This window comes from Bufo gargarizans, chromosome 2 (genome assembly GCF_014858855.1).
Source record: "Bufo gargarizans isolate SCDJY-AF-19 chromosome 2, ASM1485885v1, whole genome shotgun sequence".
Classification (NCBI taxonomy): Eukaryota; Metazoa; Chordata; class Amphibia; order Anura; family Bufonidae; genus Bufo; species Bufo gargarizans.
The window spans coordinates 44413558-44436475 of NC_058081.1; the positions used below are offsets into that span (position 1 = coordinate 44413558).

General features: G+C 43.3%; 1 protein-coding gene across 2 annotated transcripts in view; it reads left to right on the forward strand.

The window, feature by feature from the left end:
• OLFM2 (olfactomedin 2) overlaps positions 1–22918 on the forward strand; it is a 341534-nt gene that overhangs the window by 271117 nt on the left and 47499 nt on the right. For both annotated transcript variants that reach the window (XM_044278867.1, XM_044278869.1), the window contains exons 4-5: positions 947–1166; positions 7477–7583. In XM_044278867.1, coding sequence (XP_044134802.1) covers positions 947–1166; positions 7477–7583 — 327 coding nt within the window. The remainder of the gene's footprint in view (positions 1–946; positions 1167–7476; positions 7584–22918) is intronic.

Genomic DNA, 22918 nt, shown 5'->3' on the forward strand with positions numbered 1-22918 from the left:
AAAACTACATATCAATAAATTCAACTCTTCATCGTCTATAATATGCTGATAGAAATTCCACTATGAGATTCACTTTAAAATGATTCTTAACCTGTACTAATAGAAAAATGAACCTGACCTTTACCAATGTCCTTCTCTACTTATCTGCAGTCAGCACAGATCCGATCCAGCTGCGTCATGTTTGACAGCCTAGCTCCCAGTTTGACTGCCTAAGGGTTCCGTTGCTGGACCCGCCTGCCGGATCCGGAAATCCGCATGAAAACGGATAGCATTTGTTTCCAGATCCGTCTGACAAATGCATTGAAATACCAGATCTGTCTCTCCAGTGTCATCTGGAAAAATGGATCCGGTATTTATTTTTTTCACATTTTGAAAGGTCTGCGCATGCACAGACCGGGAAACCGGATCTGTTTTTCCGGAACACTTGGTACCGAATCCGGCATTAATACATTTCAATAGAAATTAATGCCGGATCCGGCATTCCGGCAAGTGTTCTGGAATTTTGGCCGGAGAAAATACAGCAGCATGCAGCGGTATTTTCTCCAGCCAAATACCGTAAGAGGGACTGAACTGAAGACATCCTGATGCATACTGAACGGATTGATTTCCATTCAGAATGCATTAGGATAAAACTGAAGTGTTTTTTTTTACAGTATTGAGCCCCTGTGACGGAACTCAATACTGGAAAAATTTAACGCTAGTGTGAAAGTACCCTAACAAAAACAGTCTTTTCAATGATGGTTGTCAGACATGTCCCTCATGACCTGTCTGTTTCACTGCATGTTGCTTACTTTATATAGATTCCTGCTGATTCCATCGAGTTCAATTATGAAAAGATAATGCAGGAGCTGCTACATCGATACCTGTTCGTTAGGAGTAATTTTACACCTGGTGTAATCTTGTTGTGTTCTGATAGTCTAATCTATTGCTATTGTCTTCTTCTTAGGAGCTAAAGGATAAAATGAAGCAGCTCTTACCTCTTATCCCTGTTCTTGACCAATACAAGTCAGACACCAAGATGATTGTCCAGTTAAAGGAGGAAGTGCGAAACCTCTCTAATGTCCTGCTTGTGATACAAGAAGAGATGGGGGCCTATGATTATGAGGAACTGCAGCAGAGGGTCATGATTTTGGAAGCCAGGTTGCACTCTTGTATGCAAAAACTGGGTATGTATGATCAGCTTCTTAGGTTTTTAATGTCTCATTATCTTAATTAAAATAATTACATTTAATTAATTTTCATAGAAGGAGGTTGTCTGCTCTTGATCTTCATCTCTTAGCCAGAGGAGAACACTTTAACAAAGAGCATCTGTTGTTCTAGAGAGCCTGTTGTGTTCTACATTATACAGACAACTTATTGATTTGCAAGGACACTGTGTAATACATAATTTCCCCCTGTGGGCAACAGTTGCTGCCAAGTTTCCTCACAGGTTACAGCTGATCACTAGGGGTCCAACTAGTTGGACATTTTATCAGTTTATTGTAAAGGAACCTTTCTAACAAGTGGGGATTGTCCAAAGAGGACAATTCGTTTGACCATGAAGTCCTCCCTACAAGGCAAGCCTTGCCGAAAAGAAATGTTCTGTCTGGTATCTTCCTTCTCATTTAGGCATAAACTTCAGAACTTGCTCTGATTCTTCATCTAATCTACAGTAGGCCTCCTGTAATTTCATGTTCTTAAGAATTTAGATAAAAATGTTAGTGAAATTTTAATTGTTGTTGCTAGATTGGTATGGATGTCAAAGTCACAGTGAATGACTTAATGATAGGTTCCTGAAAAATAACCCCGCTCTTCAAAGCTTTAACGAGACACTTCAGCCACAGACAAATTGCCTTGTAAACTCCAAGTCGATTTTTCATTTCAGGTAAAATTTACAAGTGGGCAGAACTTACTTAAAGCAGTAAATGACTCATTCAATTTGTTAACCATTTATGTCCCATTGCTTAGCCTGTCAACATCAAATCCTCATGACCACCTTCTTGAATGTGTATAAATCTTCATGAAAAGTCTGATCTGCTGCTTTAGTTTTTGTGCTCTTTAATGTATAAGTACTATAAATTAAGGAGTCTTCATTCCATTAAAAATACAGTACTTTATGCTTAGTGCAGGGCCGTACAAGGCGGTGCATGATTCATGGAACACAAAAAAGTGAATCCCTGTGTCATGCACCGCCCCCCCCCAGGGTTTGCACAAGACATAATACAGTATGTTCCCAGAAGGTTTCTTTAAGCAATTGGACTTAAAAGGTTAATAAAAACCATGACACACATACTGCTGCTTGTAAACTTTTTCTGGAAAAGGTGATACAATTTGCTGTACATCACCCTCGAAATCTGAGATGGCTATGCTATACACATTAAATAACTGCTAGCCGACAGCTATATCTCCCAACCAACCCATAAACATGCCTACCTGGCTCAGCCAAGTATACATATTTATTTCAGGGGAAGAAGGGACTAAAATGCTGTCAGCCCATCTGGCAATGGCTCAGCACCAGTCGGAATGTTGTAATTCACCTAGTTGATACAGAGGAAGTAAACAAAATCCTATGTGGTGGTTGCAAATTACTCCATACTTAGAGAAAAATGTAAGGGGTTTTCCAGGCACCTGATATTGATGGCCTATCCTCAGGAAAGGTCATTAATATATGATCAGTAAGGGACCAATAAGCCTCTCCCCCAGAGTAGTGACTGTGCTGGGTCATTGAAGTGACCAGGAGCTGAGCTGCAGTAACCCAACATGACCACTACACTTTAAATGGAGCTGTCTTTTCTGTTTCATTTGTTTGCTAGTTCCTGCAGTAGAGGCTGCAGGGAGAAGTTGTTGGATGGGGGTGTGGGGTGTTAGACCTTTACCATTCGGATATAAATGACCTATCCTGAGGGTAGTTCATCAATGTCAAGGGCCTGAAAAACACCTTTAATTAAACAATCTGAAAAAAATCGTTGGAAAAATGTTCCATCTCCAGAGATCTACCCATGCCATATGCAATATTTTACTTTCAAAAAAGGCATCCAGGACCTTCTTCAATTTGCATAATGAATCAATAATCACAAAATCCTATGGCTCCATAGATTCCCTACTTTTATAGTAAAAAAATCCCCATTTAAGGGTATATTGATGCTAAAACCTTCTTTCCTCCAGACATAGAGGATACCTCATTATCATGGTTTCAAGACTAGGTGTAAAAAGATTATTAGAAAGATCTGTATACTATCCATTCATACATTTGTATGTTGTATTGAGATCTCCCCTAAGCCATCTTTTTGCCAAAGTGAATTATCCCAAAATTGTTAGTTCGGAATAAAGTGATGACCATCAGCTCTCAAATTGGAGGACCCAGTGGAATTGCTTTTCTTTTCTCAGATATTTGTTAATATTGCATGGAGGCTTAAGATGTGGGAAATATCCAACTAGGCATTTCTTGGACCTCATCATAGAACATTTATATATCATTGTAAAATTTGCTATCCTCATTGCACACACAGTGCATATCAACCTATAATTGTCAGAACCTGGACCAAGTAGAGTATCGGCTGGAATGTTGGTCAGACATGCCAGTGGTGGATCATGTGGAAAAATGCAGTCATATCGGAGAGCTAATTTTTTATGTGTGATTAAGTTTAAATAAAAAGCCATACAGATATTAGATAAACACATATGTAATGTTTTCTGCTTTTTCATGTCACATTAACAGGGTTAAATGTCACCCATCAGACTTCAATTCACATCCACTTATACTTCTTAACATAAAAAGCCTGGATCAAGCTTCACAAAACCCTTTTTTTCCACCAAGCATTTCAGAGAAACATCAAATATTAATGTGATAAAAGTATATTATTTTTTATGTGCTGCCCAGCTGGAAATGAACCCACTAGAGCAAGGTCTAAGTTAATTGGAAAGCAGATACTCAAATAATATGATTAGAACCTTGGAACATTCAAAACCAGCCTAATAATTGGTTTTATATATGAGACCATTCCAAGAATCACAGGTTACTGTTGACTGTGGCAGGCAGAGAGAGAGAGAGAGAGAGAGAGAGAGAGAGAGACCATTAGTCACTTTAAAAGCTACACTATTTTTTAGGGCTCAATGTTATAAAATGCATCAAGTAATAGCCCCCATAGGTAGGACTGTAACTGGTTATTACTGAGGTATTGATGCAAAGTGCAGGAATTTACTTAAAACTCTCGAGGGTAATGTATAATTAAACTCCTGTAAACATGTGTTCATAAACCATGATTTCACGTGCTTGGAGTTCCGGGGTCAACTTTCCACTGTTTATTAAGAAGGTGTACAGACCAGGAGTGGACATATAGTCTGTGCAGCATGTTCGACTGCACAGGGGCCCAGAATGGATCGGGGGGGGGGGGGGCAGGCAATCTTATCCCTGTATATACAACTGACAATATAAATCATCAATTTGTATCTTATCTGTTGATGGCAGATACTCTGGGTTGTAGTCTACTTGCTCCCACCCAATCGTACGGGAAAAAAGGGAGAAGGAAGAGCAGAAAAAAAAGTGTGTGTGTGTGTGGGGGGAGGTCCAGTTAATCAACTAACCAACTAGGGTCTCATGCTCCACTGTACCATGGAACAGAATTCATTGATATGTCTAAGGGAAGCAGTGAACTCTTCCATTCTCCGGATATCCTCCACCTTGTGAACCCAATGAGATATAGAAGGTAGGGAAGGGGACTTCCATATAGCTGGTATACAGGAACGAGCAGCATTTACTAAGTGACTTATGATTGATTTGTGAAAGAGTAGAAGCGGATGATCTAATAAAAGAAAGCAAAAAGAACTCTGGAGTCAAATGTATTTTTTCCCAAAAGTGTTTATGTTTACTACCTGTACATTGCCAAAAACAATAGTCTTCCTTCTGCAAAATCCTCAATGAAGGGCAAAAGTAGTTCCATTTTTATAAATAATGAGATGAAAAGAGTGGCCCCATCGGTATGTGGCACCAGCTTTGGAACAGTCTGTACAAGGGGTTTGAGAAGACGTCTCATTGCTAGAGTGTGTCTAGAGATGTCTCGCAGTAAGTGAATCTGAGCACCTACAAATGAGGTGGGTCCCTGTCTCCATGCCTGTTGAAAAATCTCCTCTTTTTCTCTAAAGTGTACTCTGCAGAAGACATCTCTGGGTGCAGGATTATCAGGGCGTCTGGGGCCCATAACACGATGAACTCTGTCTAAGTCAATTTCCCTGTATATACAACTGACAATATAAATCATCAATTTGTATCTTATCTGTTGATGGCAGATACTCTGGGTTGTAGTCTACTTGCTCCCACCCAATCGTACGGGAAAAAAGGGAGAAGGAAGAGCAGAAAAAAAAGTGTGTGTGTGTGTGGGGGGAGGTCCAGTTAATCAACTAACCAACTAGGGTCTCATGCTCCACTGTACCATGGAACAGAATTCATTGATATGTCTAAGGGAAGCAGTGATCTCTTCCATTCTCCGGATATCCTCCACCTTGTGAACCCAATGAGATATAGAAGGTAGGGAAGGGGACTTCCATATAGCTGGTATACAGGAACGAGCAGCATTTACTAAGTGACTTATGATTGATTTGTGAAAGAGTAGAAGCGGATGATCTAATAAAAGAAAGCAAAAAGAACTCTGGAGTCAAATGTATTTTTTCCCAAAAGTGTTTATGTTTACTACCTGTACATTGCCAAAAACAATAGTCTTCCTTCTGCAAAATCCTCAATGAAGGGCAAAAGTAGTTCCATTTTTATAAATAATGAGATGAAAAGAGTGGCCCCATCGGTATGTGGCACCAGCTTTGGAACAGTCTGTACAAGGGGTTTGAGAAGACGTCTCATTGCTAGAGTGTGTCTAGAGATGTCTCGCAGTAAGTGAATCTGAGCACCTACAAATGAGGTGGGTCCCTGTCTCCATGCCTGTTGAAAAATCTCCTCTTTTTCTCTAAAGTGTACTCTGCAGAAGACATCTCTGGGTGCAGGATTATCAGGGCGTCTGGGGCCCATAACACGATGAACTCTGTCTAAGTCAATTTCCTGCTCTGATGTTCTAGATTGAAGGGTATTAAAAATTTGGTCACTGCAGAGCATATTTCAGTGGTGGAGACAGTGTCCAGGATCCTAAGCAGTTTGATATTGTTACGACAACCCCTATTTTCCCGGTCATCCAAGTAATAAATGACTATTTACGGTGTGTTGTAAGGAGAGGGTTTCATCAACCTTAGAGATTTGGGTGTCCAAGGCGGAGGTGGCTTGCGCCTGTGAGTTTAATTGAGTGGAGACCCTTTAAGGTCTGCCTTTATGGATGCAATGGTCTGTTCCTGTTTGTATTCAACTGAGAAGAGACCAACTATCTTTAAGCTTTTGGTGTTTACAATGTCTGCTTTGAGAGGATGAGGCAGATAAGGTATCTGAGGAATCAAAGAGGCCAGGGGAGTGAAAGATGGCCAATGTGGCGGAAAGTCTTGGCCAGAGTCCAACATAGAAGAGGGTTGGTGCTTAGACCTCGGTAAAAACTCAAGTCCATAAGGAGAGAGAAATAATGGCATGACCGTGGCCGTGGATCTCAATCACCATTTTGACTAGCCATCTGCGTGAGTCCCATTTTATATTTAGGCAGAGGTGCACCTAGCCTTTCTGCGGCCTGAGGTGAAAACTGAAATGGCGCCTCTCCCTCCCCAATGCCAATTTCTTAACCTAACCCCTTCAGCCGATGGCCCTTCGGCTGCCCCTCTCTTGCCCCTACCTATCTGAGGTGCTGTCTGAGGTGATCACCTCACTTTGCCTCATTGGTGGTACATTCTGTGTTTAGGTGGGGCAGTAGGCTTCTGCAATAGAGGAGTAGCTGGTGTTGCTAGTGAGAAATGCACTTACCAAGCCTAGAACAGGTAAAATGGTCTCAGATGCCACCAGTCATTCCTGGTCCGCTACGGGAAAGTTCTCCAATGCAGGGTCTTCTGAAGCAGGAGAGGCTGGGTGTGTCATGGTCTGCAGATGCTGTATCTAATGTTAGACTGAGGCCTAGGGCTGAGGGAGACGCCGCAAGCACTCCTGTTGGTGCCATTTTGGATTATGCACCGAAAAAGAGCGGAAATATCTAGCAATTCTTGGTTCTGGAGCTAGAAAATTGAAGCCCTGTTTTCCATAACGCCTGACCATCCTCCCTAGAGCAGATAATAGTTAAAGTCCACTGTAAATAGGCAAAGTGAGGGCTAAGGGACCGGTAGCTCTAGAAGGTGCATTTTCACAGCAGCATGCACACGCCCCCAACTTGTTTCTTCTTGAGATAATCTAGGGTTTTAAGCTTCTGTTTTAAAATTATACTCATTTTCTGAAAATGTGAAGCCTGTCTAGTGTCAAAAAAGACTAGACTAAAGATCATATTTTCTCTTTTTATCTAAAACTGTAAAAGTTAGCCTTAGAAATATCGAAGCATATTCTATAAATATAACCATTCCAACCACCTTCATATTCCTTTTCAATTTCAGGTTGTGGCAAACTCACAGGCGTCAGTAACCCAATCACGATACGTGCCTCGGGGTCTCGGTTTGGGTCATGGATGACAGATACTATGGCTCCCAGTGCAGATAATAGGGTGAGTCATCAGATACACAGTTTAAAGTTTAATGTGTTTTATTTTAACTGCATTTTTCTAATCTGTTGGCTATAGAATGCCACAGGCTATGATACTAACTACAAAATAAGGATGAAGTAACAAGAAGTTATTGTTGTACATAGTGGAGTTGGCCAGGAACAGAAGGCAGTAAACTGAGTAGAAACAATTTAACCACTATATTGTAGGCCTTGTGATCTATAACATATTGTCCTCCCTTCACCGGTGCAATGTTTTAAGATGAAATAGGTTGTAATGTGCTTGTGTCCTTCTATTTTTTCCTGTAATAGTATAAAAACAGTAGTAGTACTTCATGTTATGTAAGAATTAGCTAATGTGCTATATCGTATGACTTTTCGTTATTGTGGTCTTGGGGGAAATTTGTTTGAGTAAGAAGTAGTTGGCTTAGGAAGATTGAGAAACACAGTTTTTAGGACATACATGAAAAAATATCCAGCCACTTAAAAAAAAAAATCTAAAAGATACGAGAACTCTCCAACCCCCCACTGCTCCCATCCCAATGCTTAATGGTCTAGGACCTCTCTCTGTCGCAACAGTAAATACTAGGGACGAGCGGACCCATGGATGTTCGGGTTCGCCGAGTTCGGCAGAACTTCAGGTCAAAGTTCAGGTTTGGGACCCGAACGTGACCCGAATTTAAACCCGAACCCCATTGAAGTCAATGGGGACCCAAACTTTGGTGCACTAAAATAGCTGTAAAATAGTCATAGTAAGGGCTAGAGGGCTGCAAAAGGAAGAAAAATGGGGGTAAGAGCCGGTGAATTGCCCTGCAAACAAATGTGGATAGGGAAATGACTTAAAATAAGATAGAATATAAAAAAATAATAATCTTGAACTTGGAGGCGGAGGTTGAGGAGGCGGTAGACGTGGCGGCGTAGGTGGAAGGGGCGGTGGAGGAGGAGGAGGTAGCCGACATTGTTTTTTTTTTTCATTTATTTATTTTTTATAAATTTGGGAAGGCCGTAAAACATTGGGAAATGGAAAAGAGATCGCAAAGAGAAAGTGCGCTGGAGTATAACAATGACTGGGTGCGCCCGGTATACTTGTTTATTCAACACAAGGTACGGACAAGTCCTGTGGGATCCATGCCTGGTTCATTTTAATGAACGTGAGCTTGTCCACATTGGCTGTGGACAGGCCGCTGCGCTTGTCTGTGATCACCCCCCCCTGCCGTGCTGAACACACATTCAGCCAATACACTGGCCGCAGGGCAGGCCAGCACATCAGGGGCGTTAAGGGCAAGCTCAGACCATGTGCCCAATTTGGAGACCCAGAAGTTGAAGGGGGCAGACCTATCAGTCAGTACGTGTAGGCATGTGCACACTTACTGTTCCACCATGTTGCTGAAATGCAGTCTCCTGCTAAGATGTTCCATATCAGCTGGTGGTGCTGGTTGTTGTGGCGTGCTCACAAAGCTTTTCCACAGTTCAATCATTCTAACCCTGCCTTCTAAAGTGCTGGCGGTGCCCCAGCTGCGTTGGCGACTTCTTCTTCCTCCTCCTCCTCTGCGTTCGCCTTGTGCTTCCACTGAGCCCCCGCTGTCAGGTAAGAATGCCATCAGCAGCATGTCAACCAGTGTGTGCTTGTACTTACTTGTGCATCTTCCGAACACGCTCCATTGACGGAATTAAGGACGGTATGTTGTCCTTGTAGCAGGGATCCAGCAGGGTGGCCACCCAGCAATCAGCACTGGTTAGAATGTGGGCAACTCAGTGGTCGTTGTGCATGCACTGCTTAATGTAGTCGCTCATGTGTGCCAGGCTGCCCAGAGGCAGCAACAAGCTGTCCTATGTGGTAGGTGTATCGTCTGTGTCTTCTGTATCCCCCCAGCCATGCTCCTGTGATGCTCATGAGCTGCTTTTGGTGCCACCCTGCTGTGTACACGGTTCCTCCTACTCTTGATACTCCTCATCCTGCAGAATTTATCTTTAGAGAGACAATTGGGCCTCCGATGCCCCTATAAGGATATTTTCTAACTCAGATTGAAACTCATTGGTCGGGTCACCCTTGAGTTGAGTGTAGGAGGATCTATCACTTAAAGGAAACCTGTCATCAACTTTATGCTGACCATATTGAGGGCAGTATAAAGTAGTGACAGCTAAAAATAAGTGGTTGCCGAGAACCAGCATCAAAATCATTGCAGCCCAGACCTTAAAAAGAGTCAAATCTACCTGAGAAGAGTCATAGTTATTGATAATCTCCTGCTCTCCTTACCCTTCCTTTGATGATTGGCAGCTGTCTCTTAGAGAGAAAGGGAGAAAACTAGCTAGAAGCCTGTCAATTATCAGCAGGTGGGCAGGGAGAGCAGAAATGAATGAATAACCATTACTCTTCTCAGGTAGATTTTACTCTTTTCAAGGCTTGGGCTCTAATGATTATGATTAGAGATGAGCGAATCGAAGCTGACAAAGTGGAATTCGATCCGAATTTCAGGAAAACTTCGATTTGCAACGAATGCAAAAATATATACTCACTGCACTGTTGCAGTTATTTCTGGTGAAAGCGTATAGGGGCCTATTTCAGTAAAATAAGAAAAATATGTACGCACTGCACTATTTAATTGTTTTCTGGTTAAAGCGTATAGTGGCCTGTTTTATTCCAACAAGAAATATATATTGTCAGGTCACTTCTGCAGTTATTTCTGGTGAAAGCGTATAGGGGCGTATTTCATTAAAAAAATAAAAATCTATACGCACTGCACTGCTGCAGTTATTTATGTTAAAAGCGTATTGGGGCGTATTACAGTAAAAAAAGAAAAATATATCTACGCACTGCACTGTTGCAGTTATTTCTGTTGAAAGCATATAGGGGCGAATTTCAGTGAAAAAAGAAAAATATATACATACTGCACTGTTGCAGTTATTTTTGGTAAGAGCATATAGGGGCTTATTTCAGTAAAATAAGAAAAATATATACGCACTGCACTATTTAATTGTTTTCTGGTTGAAGCATATAGTGGCCTATTTTATTCTAACAAGAAATATATATTCTCAGGTCACTTCTGCAGTTATTTCTGGTGAAAGCGTATAGTGGCCTATTTCAGTCCAACAAGAAAAATATATGCTCAGTTCACTTCTGCAGTTATTTCTTTCGAAAGCGTATAGGGGCGTATTACAGTAAAAAAAATATATATGCATTTCACTGGTGCACTTATTTGTGGCAAAAGCGCATAGTGGCCTATTTCATTCTAACAATAAATATATATTCTGAGGTCACTTCTGCAGTTAATTCTGGTGAAAGCGCATAGGGGCATATTACAGTAAAAAAAGAAAAATATATTCTCAGTGCATTTACATAGTAACATAGTACATAAGACTGAAAAAATAAATTTGTCCATCCAGTTCGGCTTGTAATCCTGCAAGTTGATCCAGAGGAAGGCAAACAAAAATAAACTGTGAGGTAGAAGATTTCTGAAGTTAATTATTTTCAAAGCGTGTAGTGGCCTATTTCAGTCCAACAAGAAAAATATAGGCTCAGGTCACTTCTGCAGTTATTTCTTTTGAAAGCGTATAGGGGCGTATTACAGTAAAAAAATAAAAATATGTATGCCATTCGCTGTTGCACTTATTTGTGGCAAAAGCGCTCAGTGGGCTATTTCAGTACAAAAATAAATATATATTCTCAATTCACGTCGGCAGTTATATGTGTTGAAAGCATGGCTGGGAGTCAGCAGGGAGGCAGCAGTGGGAGGTTGGGAGCCAAACGTGCCTGGGGTAGAGCACCTGATTCGCAGCAGCCTACCTACTCGGGAAGTAGTGGTGCAGCGGTTCACAGACGTAGCGGCTGTAGCAGTCAGTCAGTGCGGCGGTTATATGTGTTATGGTATTATTTTTGTATTTCAGTACAAAAAGAAAAATGCATTCTCAGTTCACGTCAGCTGCGGTTAAATGTGTTGAAAGCGTTTAGGGGCCTATTTCAGTACAGACATAAAAATACATTCTCAGTTAACGTTGGCAATTATATGTGTTGAAAGCATGGCTGGGATTCAGCAGGGTGGCAGCAGTGGGAGGTCGCCGAGCCAAACGTGCCCGGGTAGAGCACCTGCTTCACAGCAGCCTACCTGCCCGGGAAGTGGTGGTGCAGGGGTTCACGGAAGTAGCAACTGTAGCCAGGGCTGTCTTTAATGTGGGGCAAAAGGGGCAGCTGCCCCAGGCCTAGTTGCACCTGGGGGGCCCAAGGCAGCTGCTTCTTGCGCCCTGCTGGCCAGTGGCGTAGCGTGCAGGCGGGGGGACCGTTGAAACCGACGCAAAATTCCAGGGGGAGCTAGCAGGGACGCACGGCCAATTAGGCAAAGTGAGGTGATGGCCCCAGGCGGCGCAGCCCTGGTGATAAGTGGGGGGCGGCAGGGCACAGGGAGATGAGAGCTTCCATTGTGGAAGTGCTCATCTCCATAGTCATCTGCATTGTCGTCCTCAGGACAGTAATACAGATAGATGTGCTGCAGCGGGGCAGTGGAGGGAGAGGCATCTCCCTTCCCCGTTCCTTTGATAGGCTGAAGGCACTAGGCCTGCAGCCTATCAGAGGCCGGTGCAGGGGTTCGCGATGATGTCATTGCGCTGCCTGAGCCGTACAGCGCAGGACACAGGTCGGAAGAGGCCTGCATCGCATCGCTGCCAGCCTGATGGAGGTAAGTATAAGTGTTTATTTTTTTATATGGTACTACTTATTGGCACACTATTGGGGGGCATCTATGGGGGCACTTGTTACTGGCACATGATTGGGAGGCTTCTATGGGGGCACTTGTTACTGGCACATGATTGGAGGCATTTATGTGGGCATCTATGGGGGCACTTGTTACTGGCACATGATTGGAGGGCATCTATGGGGCACTTGTTACTGGAACATATTTGGGGGGCATCTATGGGGGCACCTGTTACTGGCACATGATTGGAGGGCATCTATGGAGGAACTTGTTACTGGCACATGATTGGGCGGTATCTATGGGGGCACTTGTTACTGGCACATGATTGGGTGGCATCTATGGGGGCTATTGTTCCACTTTGGCATACTTCTCCCCGACAAGCTTCCCCGTCACAATGGGAACGCCTGGGGGTTAGAATATACCATCAGATCTGGGTTTTCACGAACTCATTGATTCTTATTACGGAAATTCGAATTACGAAAATTCTCATTACAAAAATTTGCATTACAACAATTTTCAATCAACACTACTCCTAACTAATATTCAAATTTGCGAATATTCTACGAATATTCATTGAAATATTTGCAAAATATCGCGAATTAGAATATGACCCCTGCCGCTCATCACTAGTCTAAAGGTCTGAAAGGAGAAGATGAGGAAAGAGAACATCTACCTCAAAGAGACGTCACTGGATGTAAGAGGTATGTGGCGCTGTATTACCCTGTATGTAGGGCTGGATGGAGGAGTTAGTAGTACTGTACTATCTGCACATTGTAAAAAATAAATAAAAAATTATCTGAAAAATACTAATAGTGGCCTATTTCAGTACAAACAGAAAAATGCATTCTCAGTTCACGTTGGCGGTTATATGTGTTGAAAGCATGGCTGGCATTCACTTTATTCAATATACCTTAAAACAAAGGATTGACAAAAAAAAAAAGAAGAACCCCCCAAAACATACACTCTAGTGCTGTTTGCCACGGCCTCTGCACATGGGGGCGGCGGCTTGTTTGCTGCAAAACTGTACCCTGTGAAAAAAAAAAACAATGATCCATAGTGTCTTGAGGGTTGTGAGGAGTCCAGATTTCTTGATATATCTCTGTCTTGTGACCCCCATCTTCTAGATCTACCTCTAGTACGACCGCCCCTACTGAATGTTCAGTATCAGAAGTTTCTACTTCCGAAGAAAATATTTCTGTATCTGACAGAGTCTTCATTTTCTCTGTAAGATTAAGATATGCTCTCCTTTCCCTAATCTCCAACAAATCCCTCCTAAATTGTTTATGTTTTCGATCCTTTATGGAGGCATGGAACCTCTCCACTGGTGTTTGCAAACTACTCTCAAGTTTTGAGAAATCTGGATCAGTCTTATAGTTTACATTTTTTTCAATGAGCTCATTTAATTCAGTTGATGTTCTTAATGTTTGTTTTTCTTCATTTAGAAGCAATTTTATTAAATTAATTGAGCTCTCAGTTAATGTCTGTTCCCATTTATCTATTGGTTCAGGTGTCTGAGAACGTGCTGCAGGTACCAGTGGAATCCCCAACCCTTTTGGAACTATTTTAACTTTTATATATATATAGTTTATATAGTTATCTAAGGACTGTGTTTCCCACCAAGATATTGTTCTTAAATCCAACATATAAATCCTTAAACAATATTTTAAGGTTATTCGTGGGGAGGAAAAAACTTGAGAGGCTTCAACTGGCCACTGATCTGTATTGATGGGCCCAGTGACGTTTTAAGGGTAAATAACTTATTCAGTGACATCCGAATTACTAATGTAAAATAAATAAAAATTACTTCACGCTTTAACCTCTTCATAACAGAGCAATTTTCAATGTTTGCGTTTTTCTCGTCTTTTACTCCATGGCTTCCCAAAGACATAATATTTTTATTTTTCTGTTCAAATAGCTGTATGACGGCTTGTTTTATGTGGGATAGGTTTAACTTACAAATGGAACCATTTAGTATTGCAAACAATGTAGTGGGAAGCAGGGAAAAAATTCCAAATGGGGTGGAATTGGAAGAAAATGCAATTGCACCATAGTTTTATGGATTTTGGGGGTCATTTATTAGGCCTGGCACTGGCCTCTACATAACTTCGGCACATCCAGCGCCAGTCTACATGTAAGCCTGATTTCTTACTGGCTTACATTTAGACAATTTTCTACGCCTAAAACAGGCATAGAAAATGATGAATGAGACAAGCCTGCCGGCCTGTCCAATCCCACCCCACTCCAAGCCTACTTTTTTAGACCTCCATATAGAAAGGACCTGCACTCGCTGATATCAATGCAATGTTCTTTTATTGTTTCACATGGAGGAACAATAACAGATCAGATGACGCGTTTCGACTCTACATGAATCTTTGTCAAACCACTGGTTTGACAAAGACTCATGTAGAGTCGAAACGCATCACCTGATCTGTTATTGTTGCTCCATGTGAAACACTAAAAGAACATTGCATTGATATCAGCGAGTGCAGGTCCTTTCTATATGGATACGTGTGGGACGCCGGCCCTAGACACGTGCACCGCGAACTAATATTACGGAGTGCCGACTGATCTACTTGTCGAACCTACTTTTTTAGACCTGGTGCATTTCTGCTTAATAAATGACCACCTTTGTTTTTGTGGCGTTCCCTAAGTGGCAAAACTTCATTCCCTTCATTTTCTTGGTCGGTATGATTACAGCAATACTGTACAAAAAACAACAACTTTGGAAAACAATTGTTTTTTCTTTGCATTGACCCCTGTAACTTTCTTATATCTTCATCTACTGAGCTGTTCTGAGGGTTAATTTTTTATGGGGCGATCTGTAGTTTTTGTTGATACCACTTTGGAATGTATATGACCTTTCAATCACTTTTTATTCATACTTTTATACAAAAATGAGCAGAGCAGGGGTGCATAACTCTTTTGGTCTGATTTGTCAGATTACTCTATTTCAAGGGACTGCGAAAAAGTCTGTCAGCCTATGTTTGCATCGGCCTATTAAATTGGAAGATGCAAAGTGAATGGGGAGGATGGATCACACCTCAGTCATTCCTGCCTCATTCACTTCTATTGATTATTGGCAGCACAGTCCTAATTACACAGAGTGATGTGCTTACGATTATCTTACATCTTTCATCTTGATAAAATATGTAAATCAGCCGACAAATGGGTGATTCCTTGTTTATCGGCTGACCAGTGGCACAATTATACAGGCCAGATATCAGGAGTCTGCACTTGTTCCCAGTAAGGCTACTTTCATATCTGCATTTTTAATTCAGGTTTTGAGATCCTGCAGAGGATCTCAAAACCTGAATTAAAAGAATCTGTTCCAATCCTGATGGCTCCATTTCGGCCGCCTTCAGAGGTTTGGGTAAATGTAGTATGGAAGGCCAGCCTCGCAGACAGGCCATCACTGGTAAGATCTTTCGGGACTTGTCTAACATGTTGGATAGAGCCCCTTTCGGTGTACTCTCCAGTTTAGTTCTTAAAGCCGCCATCTACTTAGCATTCTATGGGTTCATGAGGCCAGGTGAGTTTATATGCACTTCCACCAATAGCAGGTTAGTCAGCCTCAACCAGTTGAGCCATGCTGTCCTTACCCATCATCAAGACATCTCAGACAGGACCCGCCACTCAGGTCATTTTCTTTCTGACGTCTCATTCATGGTGCCCGATTCAGGTCTTTCAGCAGTTACTGACAGCCTTAGCAGACCGAGACCCAGACAGTCCTCTTTTGCCATTTCCAACAGCACCACTCACCACCTCTCAGTTTGTATGTCATAAGAGAAGAAAAAAATAAAAAACAGGAGAGGTGGAATTTAATCCGGATGCAACATTTCGGCTCACAAACAGCCTTTGTCAAGCATTCTTGACAAAGGCTGTTTGTGAGTCGAAACGTTGCATCCGGATTAAATTCCACCACTTTGGACGTGCTGTCTCCTGCTTTTTTCTTTTTTTCTTCTTATGTTATTTACGCTGGATTGGGGGTATTTTTACCAACCCCCTGGAGACGTGCACCCACCACACTGATACCAAGGAGTGCTGTTCATCCCTGTTTTTTTGCTAAGTTTGTATGTCATGTCTGTATGCTGCTGTCCAATTTATGTTGAACCCCGCAACTGTGTCGGGTCACTCTTTCAGGATAGGTGCAGCATCCGCTGCCTCCAGGAACAGAGTGCTGGCCCATATTATCTGCCAACTAGGACGTTGGCGCTCTTTGTGTTTTAATAGGTAAATAGGGTACCTCAGCCCAATCAAGAGATGTTGCTTTCATTTCAGGATTTGGTCATGTAGTGTTGGATTGTAATAAAGTATTGCTAATCATTGAGTTGTGGTGTTTTGCCCTCTTTTAGGCGTCCCTCCTACGCAGAGGTTATGGCACAATTCAAGCCGCTTAGATCTAGTTATTTAGGCAGGTTGATGGTCACGTCTCTAGTTGCCTTCGTCACACAGGTAGCTGTGACCACAAGTAATATGTGAAAAAAAAATATAGTATGCCATTTTTATTTATGACATTTACTGATCACCACAAGTTTCTGCATTTACAAAGATATCAAAAGTACTCCAACATCTACATTTTTAGCATTTTTACCCACCTATAATGTACTGGCATAAAGACATATATCTTTATATAGCAATCCATTATGCCTGCAATGAAGAATACAATTAAAGTTTTTAGGCAGAGAAAATTCTTTCAAAGACAACATTGCAGCATGTTGCTCACTGTTAGTGTTTCTACCTCCTGCAGACCAGATCTTGATTTTGAGATCTGGCCAAGGAATATTATGAGAGCCTTCAACATAATTACATATAAGGAGACACTGTTGGAGGACTCACAATGTCCTTTGTTGTAGAAGGAAGAAAATCTATAAGGAATGTAAGAGAAAGTACACAGGACTCAAGAATGATGAGCAGAGAACAGCTGTGGAACCCCCTGTAGTGAGTCCTAACATTTGCCTGACCTTGTCAGATACTAACACCACCAAATTTCACTCGCCACATTTAAAAAGTAATGAGAAAAGTGGGGCGAGACTGCAAAAGGATATCATTTAGGGGTTGGCCACTTCCTGATTACTATTGACCAATGTGTTTGGGACATGATTATCTGCCACTTACTAATATAGAACTTGTTGAAATTCTGCACCATTTTCTATATTTCATAAGGTATACCCCCTTGTTTACAGAGTCTTTTCTGTTGTCCATACAGAGGTCATAAGATGACCACTGATTGAAGGTCATGGGACCAGGCAAATCACCTCCATGTGATGTCTCATCCATTGAAAAACAATGCACCTGCACTAAACTCTCAACAAAACAAGTAGAGATGACAGGTGTGTTGTATATGAATGGAAGAAAGGAGGTGAACTGCCTGGTCACATGATCCTCCATTAGTGGCTATCTTATGGACAGGACCTCTGTGTGGACAGCACAAAAGACGTTGTAAACAAGGGAGAATACCTTATGAAATATAGAAAATGATGCAGAACAAAGACTATGTTAGAAAGTGCCATATAGTCATCTTAAACACACATTGGTCAACAGTAGCCAGAAAGTGGCCAACCCCTTTAAGTAAACTATGTCAAAATGACACCATGGCAATTAATGATTTGATAATTATTAGTGTTGTATTCGAGCACCATAGTGCTTGGGTGCTCGGGGAAGTCAATGGGAGAACCCGAGGGGAGGGTGCCTGGTTCACAGGAAAAGGTCAGAAATTGATGGAAACACCACTAAAATGGTTCGGGAACAGCATAGGGAGGATGTCTGGATGCATCTTGGACTCCCAGGTCGCTGCTGGGAACGATGTTGTCCGAGTAGTACGCCAACTTTTACAGACTGACAATAATACGCACCAAACTAAAGATAAAATCGATTTTAGAGGAACAATTGTTAGGAAACATTCTTTCCTGTATATTTACTTGTATATAAAGTGCAAGTGCTGCCAAAAATTACAAGGAAGAGGCACTTTGATACAACCTGTACATCATATAAAGGAGGGCCTCATTCTCATTGTGTTACAATTGTTCCTGTAGTGGGACTCCTACACTCATAAAGCCTATGCACAAAGTAAAAAGGCTGCCAATGATCCTCTAAAACATTATATGCGAGGGCCTACAGGTGAGCTGACCCTGTAAAAGATTTTAGGTGCTGGTCTGCTGGTGAGCTGACCCTCTAAACGGTTGTAGGTGAGGGCCTGCAGGTGATCTGACCCTCTAAAACATTATATGTGAGGGCCTGCTAGTGAGCTGGCCCTGTAAAACTTTATTTGCGAGGGTCTGCTGGTGAGATGACCCTGTAAAACATTATTTGCAAGGGCCTACTGGTGAGCTGACCCTCTAAAAAATTATATGCGAGGGCCTGCTGGTGAGCTGACCCTGTAAAAGATTTTAGGTTCAGTAATGCTGGTGACCTGACCCTGTAAAAGATTGTAGGTGCGAGCCTGCTGGTGAGCTGACCCTCTAAAAGGTTTTAGGTGAGGGCCTGCAGGTGAGCTGACCCTCTAAAACATTATATGCGAGGGCCTTCAGGTGAGCTGACCCTGTAAAAGATTGTAGGTGAAAGCCTTCTGGTGAGCTGACCCTGTAAAACATTATATGCGGGGGCCTGCTGGTGAGCTGACCCTCTAAAAACTTATATACAAGGGCCTGCTAGTGAGCTGACCCTGTAAAACATTATTTGCAAAGCCTGCTGGTGAGCTGACCCTGTAAAACATTATTTGCGTGGGCTTGCTGGTGAGTTGACCCTCTAAAACATTATATGCAAGGGCCTGCTGGTGAGCTGACCCTGTAAAAGATTTTAGGTTCAGTAATGCTGGTGACCTGACCCTGTAAAAGATTTTAGGTGCGAGCCTGCTGGTGAGCTGACCCTCTAAAAGGTTTTAGGTGAGGGCCTGCAGGTGAGCTGACCCTCTAAAACATTATATGCGAGGGCCTTCAGGTGAGCTGACCCTGTAAAAGATTGTAGGTGAAAGCCTTCTGGTGAGCTGACCCTGTAAAACATTTTATGCGAGGGCCTGCTGGTGAGCTGACCCTCTAAAAAAAATTATATGCAAGGGCCTGCTGGTGAGCTTACCCTGTAAAACATTATATGCAAATCCGTGTTGTCTAAAATACGTATAACGTGCGGGTCATGGAAAAGGAAGCCTAACATGAAGTCAGCCATGTGTGCCAGAGTACCAACAGGGAAGACTTCGCTGTCGTCATCAGGAGGATCATTCTCAATCTCCTCATCCTCTTCCTTCTCTTCTGCCCACCCACGCTGAACAGATGGAATTAAACTTCCATAGGTACTACCCTGTAGCGGAGGCAACCGTCTCCTGCTCCTCCTCCTCCTCTTCATCGTCCAATTTGCGCTGAGAAAACAAACTGAGGGTGGTCTGGCTATCACCCTGTGTAATGTCTTCCCCCATTTCCACCTCTCCCACATGCAAAGCGTCGTCCTAAATTGTGAGCAGTGAGCGTTTGAGTAGACACAGAAGTGGGATGGTTACGCTGATAATAGCGTTATCGCCGCTCACCATCTGTGTGGATTTCTTAAAACCTCACAGAGGTCAGACATCCATGCCCACTCCTCGCTTGTGAATAGCGGAAGCTAACTGGAAAGGCGACGACCATGTTGCAGCTGGTATTCCACTACTGCCGTCTGCTGCTCACAAAGCCTGGCCAACATGTGGAATGTGGAGTTCCAGCGCATGCTCACGTCGCACAACAGCCGGTGAGCTGGCAATTTCAAGCGCTGCTGCAGCGTTGACAGACCGGCTGAAGCTGACGATGACTTGCGGAAATGTGCACATATCCGGCGCACCTTCACCAGTAGCTCAGGCAAATTGGCGTATGTTTTGAGAAACCGCTGAACCACAAGGTTAAACATGGGCTAGTCATGGGATGTGTCTGAGCTTGCCGAACTCCAAAGTCACCACCAAGTTAGGTGTAGGTTGAGGGGTGAGAGCCACAGCTTCAGTCTGGTCTGTTATCCCCTGCCACAGCTCTGCAGCGGTGTGCTGTTTGTCCTCTAAGCAAATTAGCTTCAGCACGACCTGTTGCCGCTTCCCCACTGCATTGCTACACTGCTTCCAGCTACCAACTAATGACTGACTGGTGCTGCACGCGGATAAATCGGAGGTAGAAATGAAGGAGGAGGAGGCGGAGTAGGAGCAGTGGGGTTTGTAGCCACTAACATAGGTGCTGGCAGAAACCCTGATCGACGTAGGGCCCACAATACTTGGTGTCGGTAGCACCTGTGCCATCCTAGGGTACAACTCGCTCCCAGCCTCCACAATATTCACCCAGTGTGCCGTCAGGGAAATGTAGCGTCCCTGGCCATGGTTAAGTGGACCTTCCCAGTAACTGCGTTGGTCAGGGCATGGGTGATGTTACAGGACACATGGTGTAAGGAGGGCACGGCACACCTTAATAAATAGTGGCAGCTGGGGACTGCGTAACGCGGGACGGCTGCCGACATCGGGCTGCGTAAGGGCTCAGTGTCCACAAGCCTAAATAGCAACATGGCCAGTAATTTGGAAAGATGCACATTTAGTGCTATGGTCTGTGGGTGGTTGGGTATTTTCGCTTGCATTCAAAGGCCTGGAGTAAGAACATTTGGACGCTGCGCTGGGACATTGAAATGGAAGTGGTCGCTGATGGTGCTTGCGAAGGTCCAGGTGCAGGGCGGGAGGCATCCGGGCATGCACCTTCAACAGTAGATTGGCCAGCACGTAACATAGGGGAAGAGGAAGCAGTGGTGTGACCCGCAGACACAGATTGTCTACCCAGGCGTTTGTCCCACTTATTACGGTGCTTTGATGCCATGAGGCGGATCATGCTGGTGGTGTTGAGTTTGCTAGTGTTCACGCCCTGGCTCATTTTCGTATGGCACAGGTTGCAAACTACTATTCTTTTGTCGTCCGCACTTTACTCAAAAAAGCGTCATACTGCAGAAACTCTACACCTTGGCAAGAGAGATTTCCGCAAGGGGGTGCTCCATGGAACAGTTGCGGGCCTGTTTGGTGTGGCCCGCCTACTTCCTTTTGGCACCCACTGCCTCTTCCAGCCTGGTCCGGTGCTGCAGATCCCTCCCCCTCTGTACTGCTGTCCTCGTTTGGCTTTCCACCTTCCCAGGTTGGGTCAGTGACCTCATCGTCCAACACCTCCTCTTCCACTTCCTCACTCTGATCATCCTCCTGATTTGTTGGCCAAACCACAACCTAAGTGATTGACAACTGTGTCTCATCCTCTTCACCAACCTCTTAAGACAGTAATTGTGGTTGACTCATTGGCAACTGTGTCTCATCATCATCCACCTCATTAAACACTAATTGTCATTCCCCACCATCATGTTCTTGTGACTGTGGATGCTTTAGAGGTTGGGAGTTAGGGCACAAGATCTCATATCCCTCTTCAAGAGTGCTTGGCTAGAGGGCCAACTCAAGTAATGGCAATGAAAAGAGGTCCTTGGAATATCTGAGTGTAGGATCACTTCTTTGGCCATACTGTACATGATGGGATAAAGGAGGATCAGAGTGAGGATTGTGTTGACCAGAGTCCTGGCTACTAAGATTGGACTAGGTGGAAGACAGGGTAGTGCTTAACCGACTGGAAGCATTATCTGCTACAATCCAACCGACCACCTGGTCACACTGGTTTTACTTCAAGAGTGGTGTCCTGCGCTGCGCTGCAAACTGGGACATGAAGCTAGGTATCGTGGATGATCGTCTTTCTTGTGCTCTAGCAGCAGGCACAGTTTCTCTGTGCCCAGGGCCACAACCTTTGCGTGCACCATCAGCATCACGACCACTTCCCTGTCCCTTACTGCTCGCCTTCTTCATTTTAAAAGTGATATATGCTTGAAAGTATGTGACGCGTACAGTAGCGTAGGATTTGGAAGTGTATGCGCAAAAAAATTCTCAAAGGTATTTGTGATTAGGAAACGTTATACAGGACAGGTACCACAAGTAATGTCACTGTTCGCAGTGTCTACGGAAAAAGTAAACTGGATGTCACTGATATTTTAGGGATGCGCACACTTTAAACAGGAGATGTGGCGCGGATAATTTAACTGTCCACAGCGGACACTGTCTACGGAAAAAGTTTACTGAATGTCACTAATATTTTAGGGATGCGCACACTTGACACAGGAGATGTGGCGCAAACAATGTAACTGTCCGCACCGGCCTATTACACGGTATTTAGCGCAGGATGCGCAAAAATATATTTTGCTGCTGTCACACACAATAGTCCTTAAAAGGACTTTTAGGTCTCTGAAAAGCTTTTTGTATAAAAATCTTTCTATTACACTCCGTACACTGTCTGTCCCTTCCTATGCACAGCTCTCCCTAACGCTGAGCAATTTAGCGCAAGTTGCGCTACAAACATATATTGCAGCTGTCACACACAATAGTCCTTACAAGGACTTTTGGGTCTCTGAAACATTTTTGTACAAAAAACATATTCAATTACACTCCCTACACTCTCTGTCCCTTTCTATGCTCAGCTCTCTCTGACTACGAATGAGCGGAACATGGCTACTGGCATTACAGTGAGGGCAGTACTTACCTGCACGTTTATTGGCTGCGTAGCAGGCAATAAATGTGCGGGGAGGAGACTCTAGCATGGCGCTCGCGCACATGCGGTACTCGTCCGAGTACCGCCATGTGCCA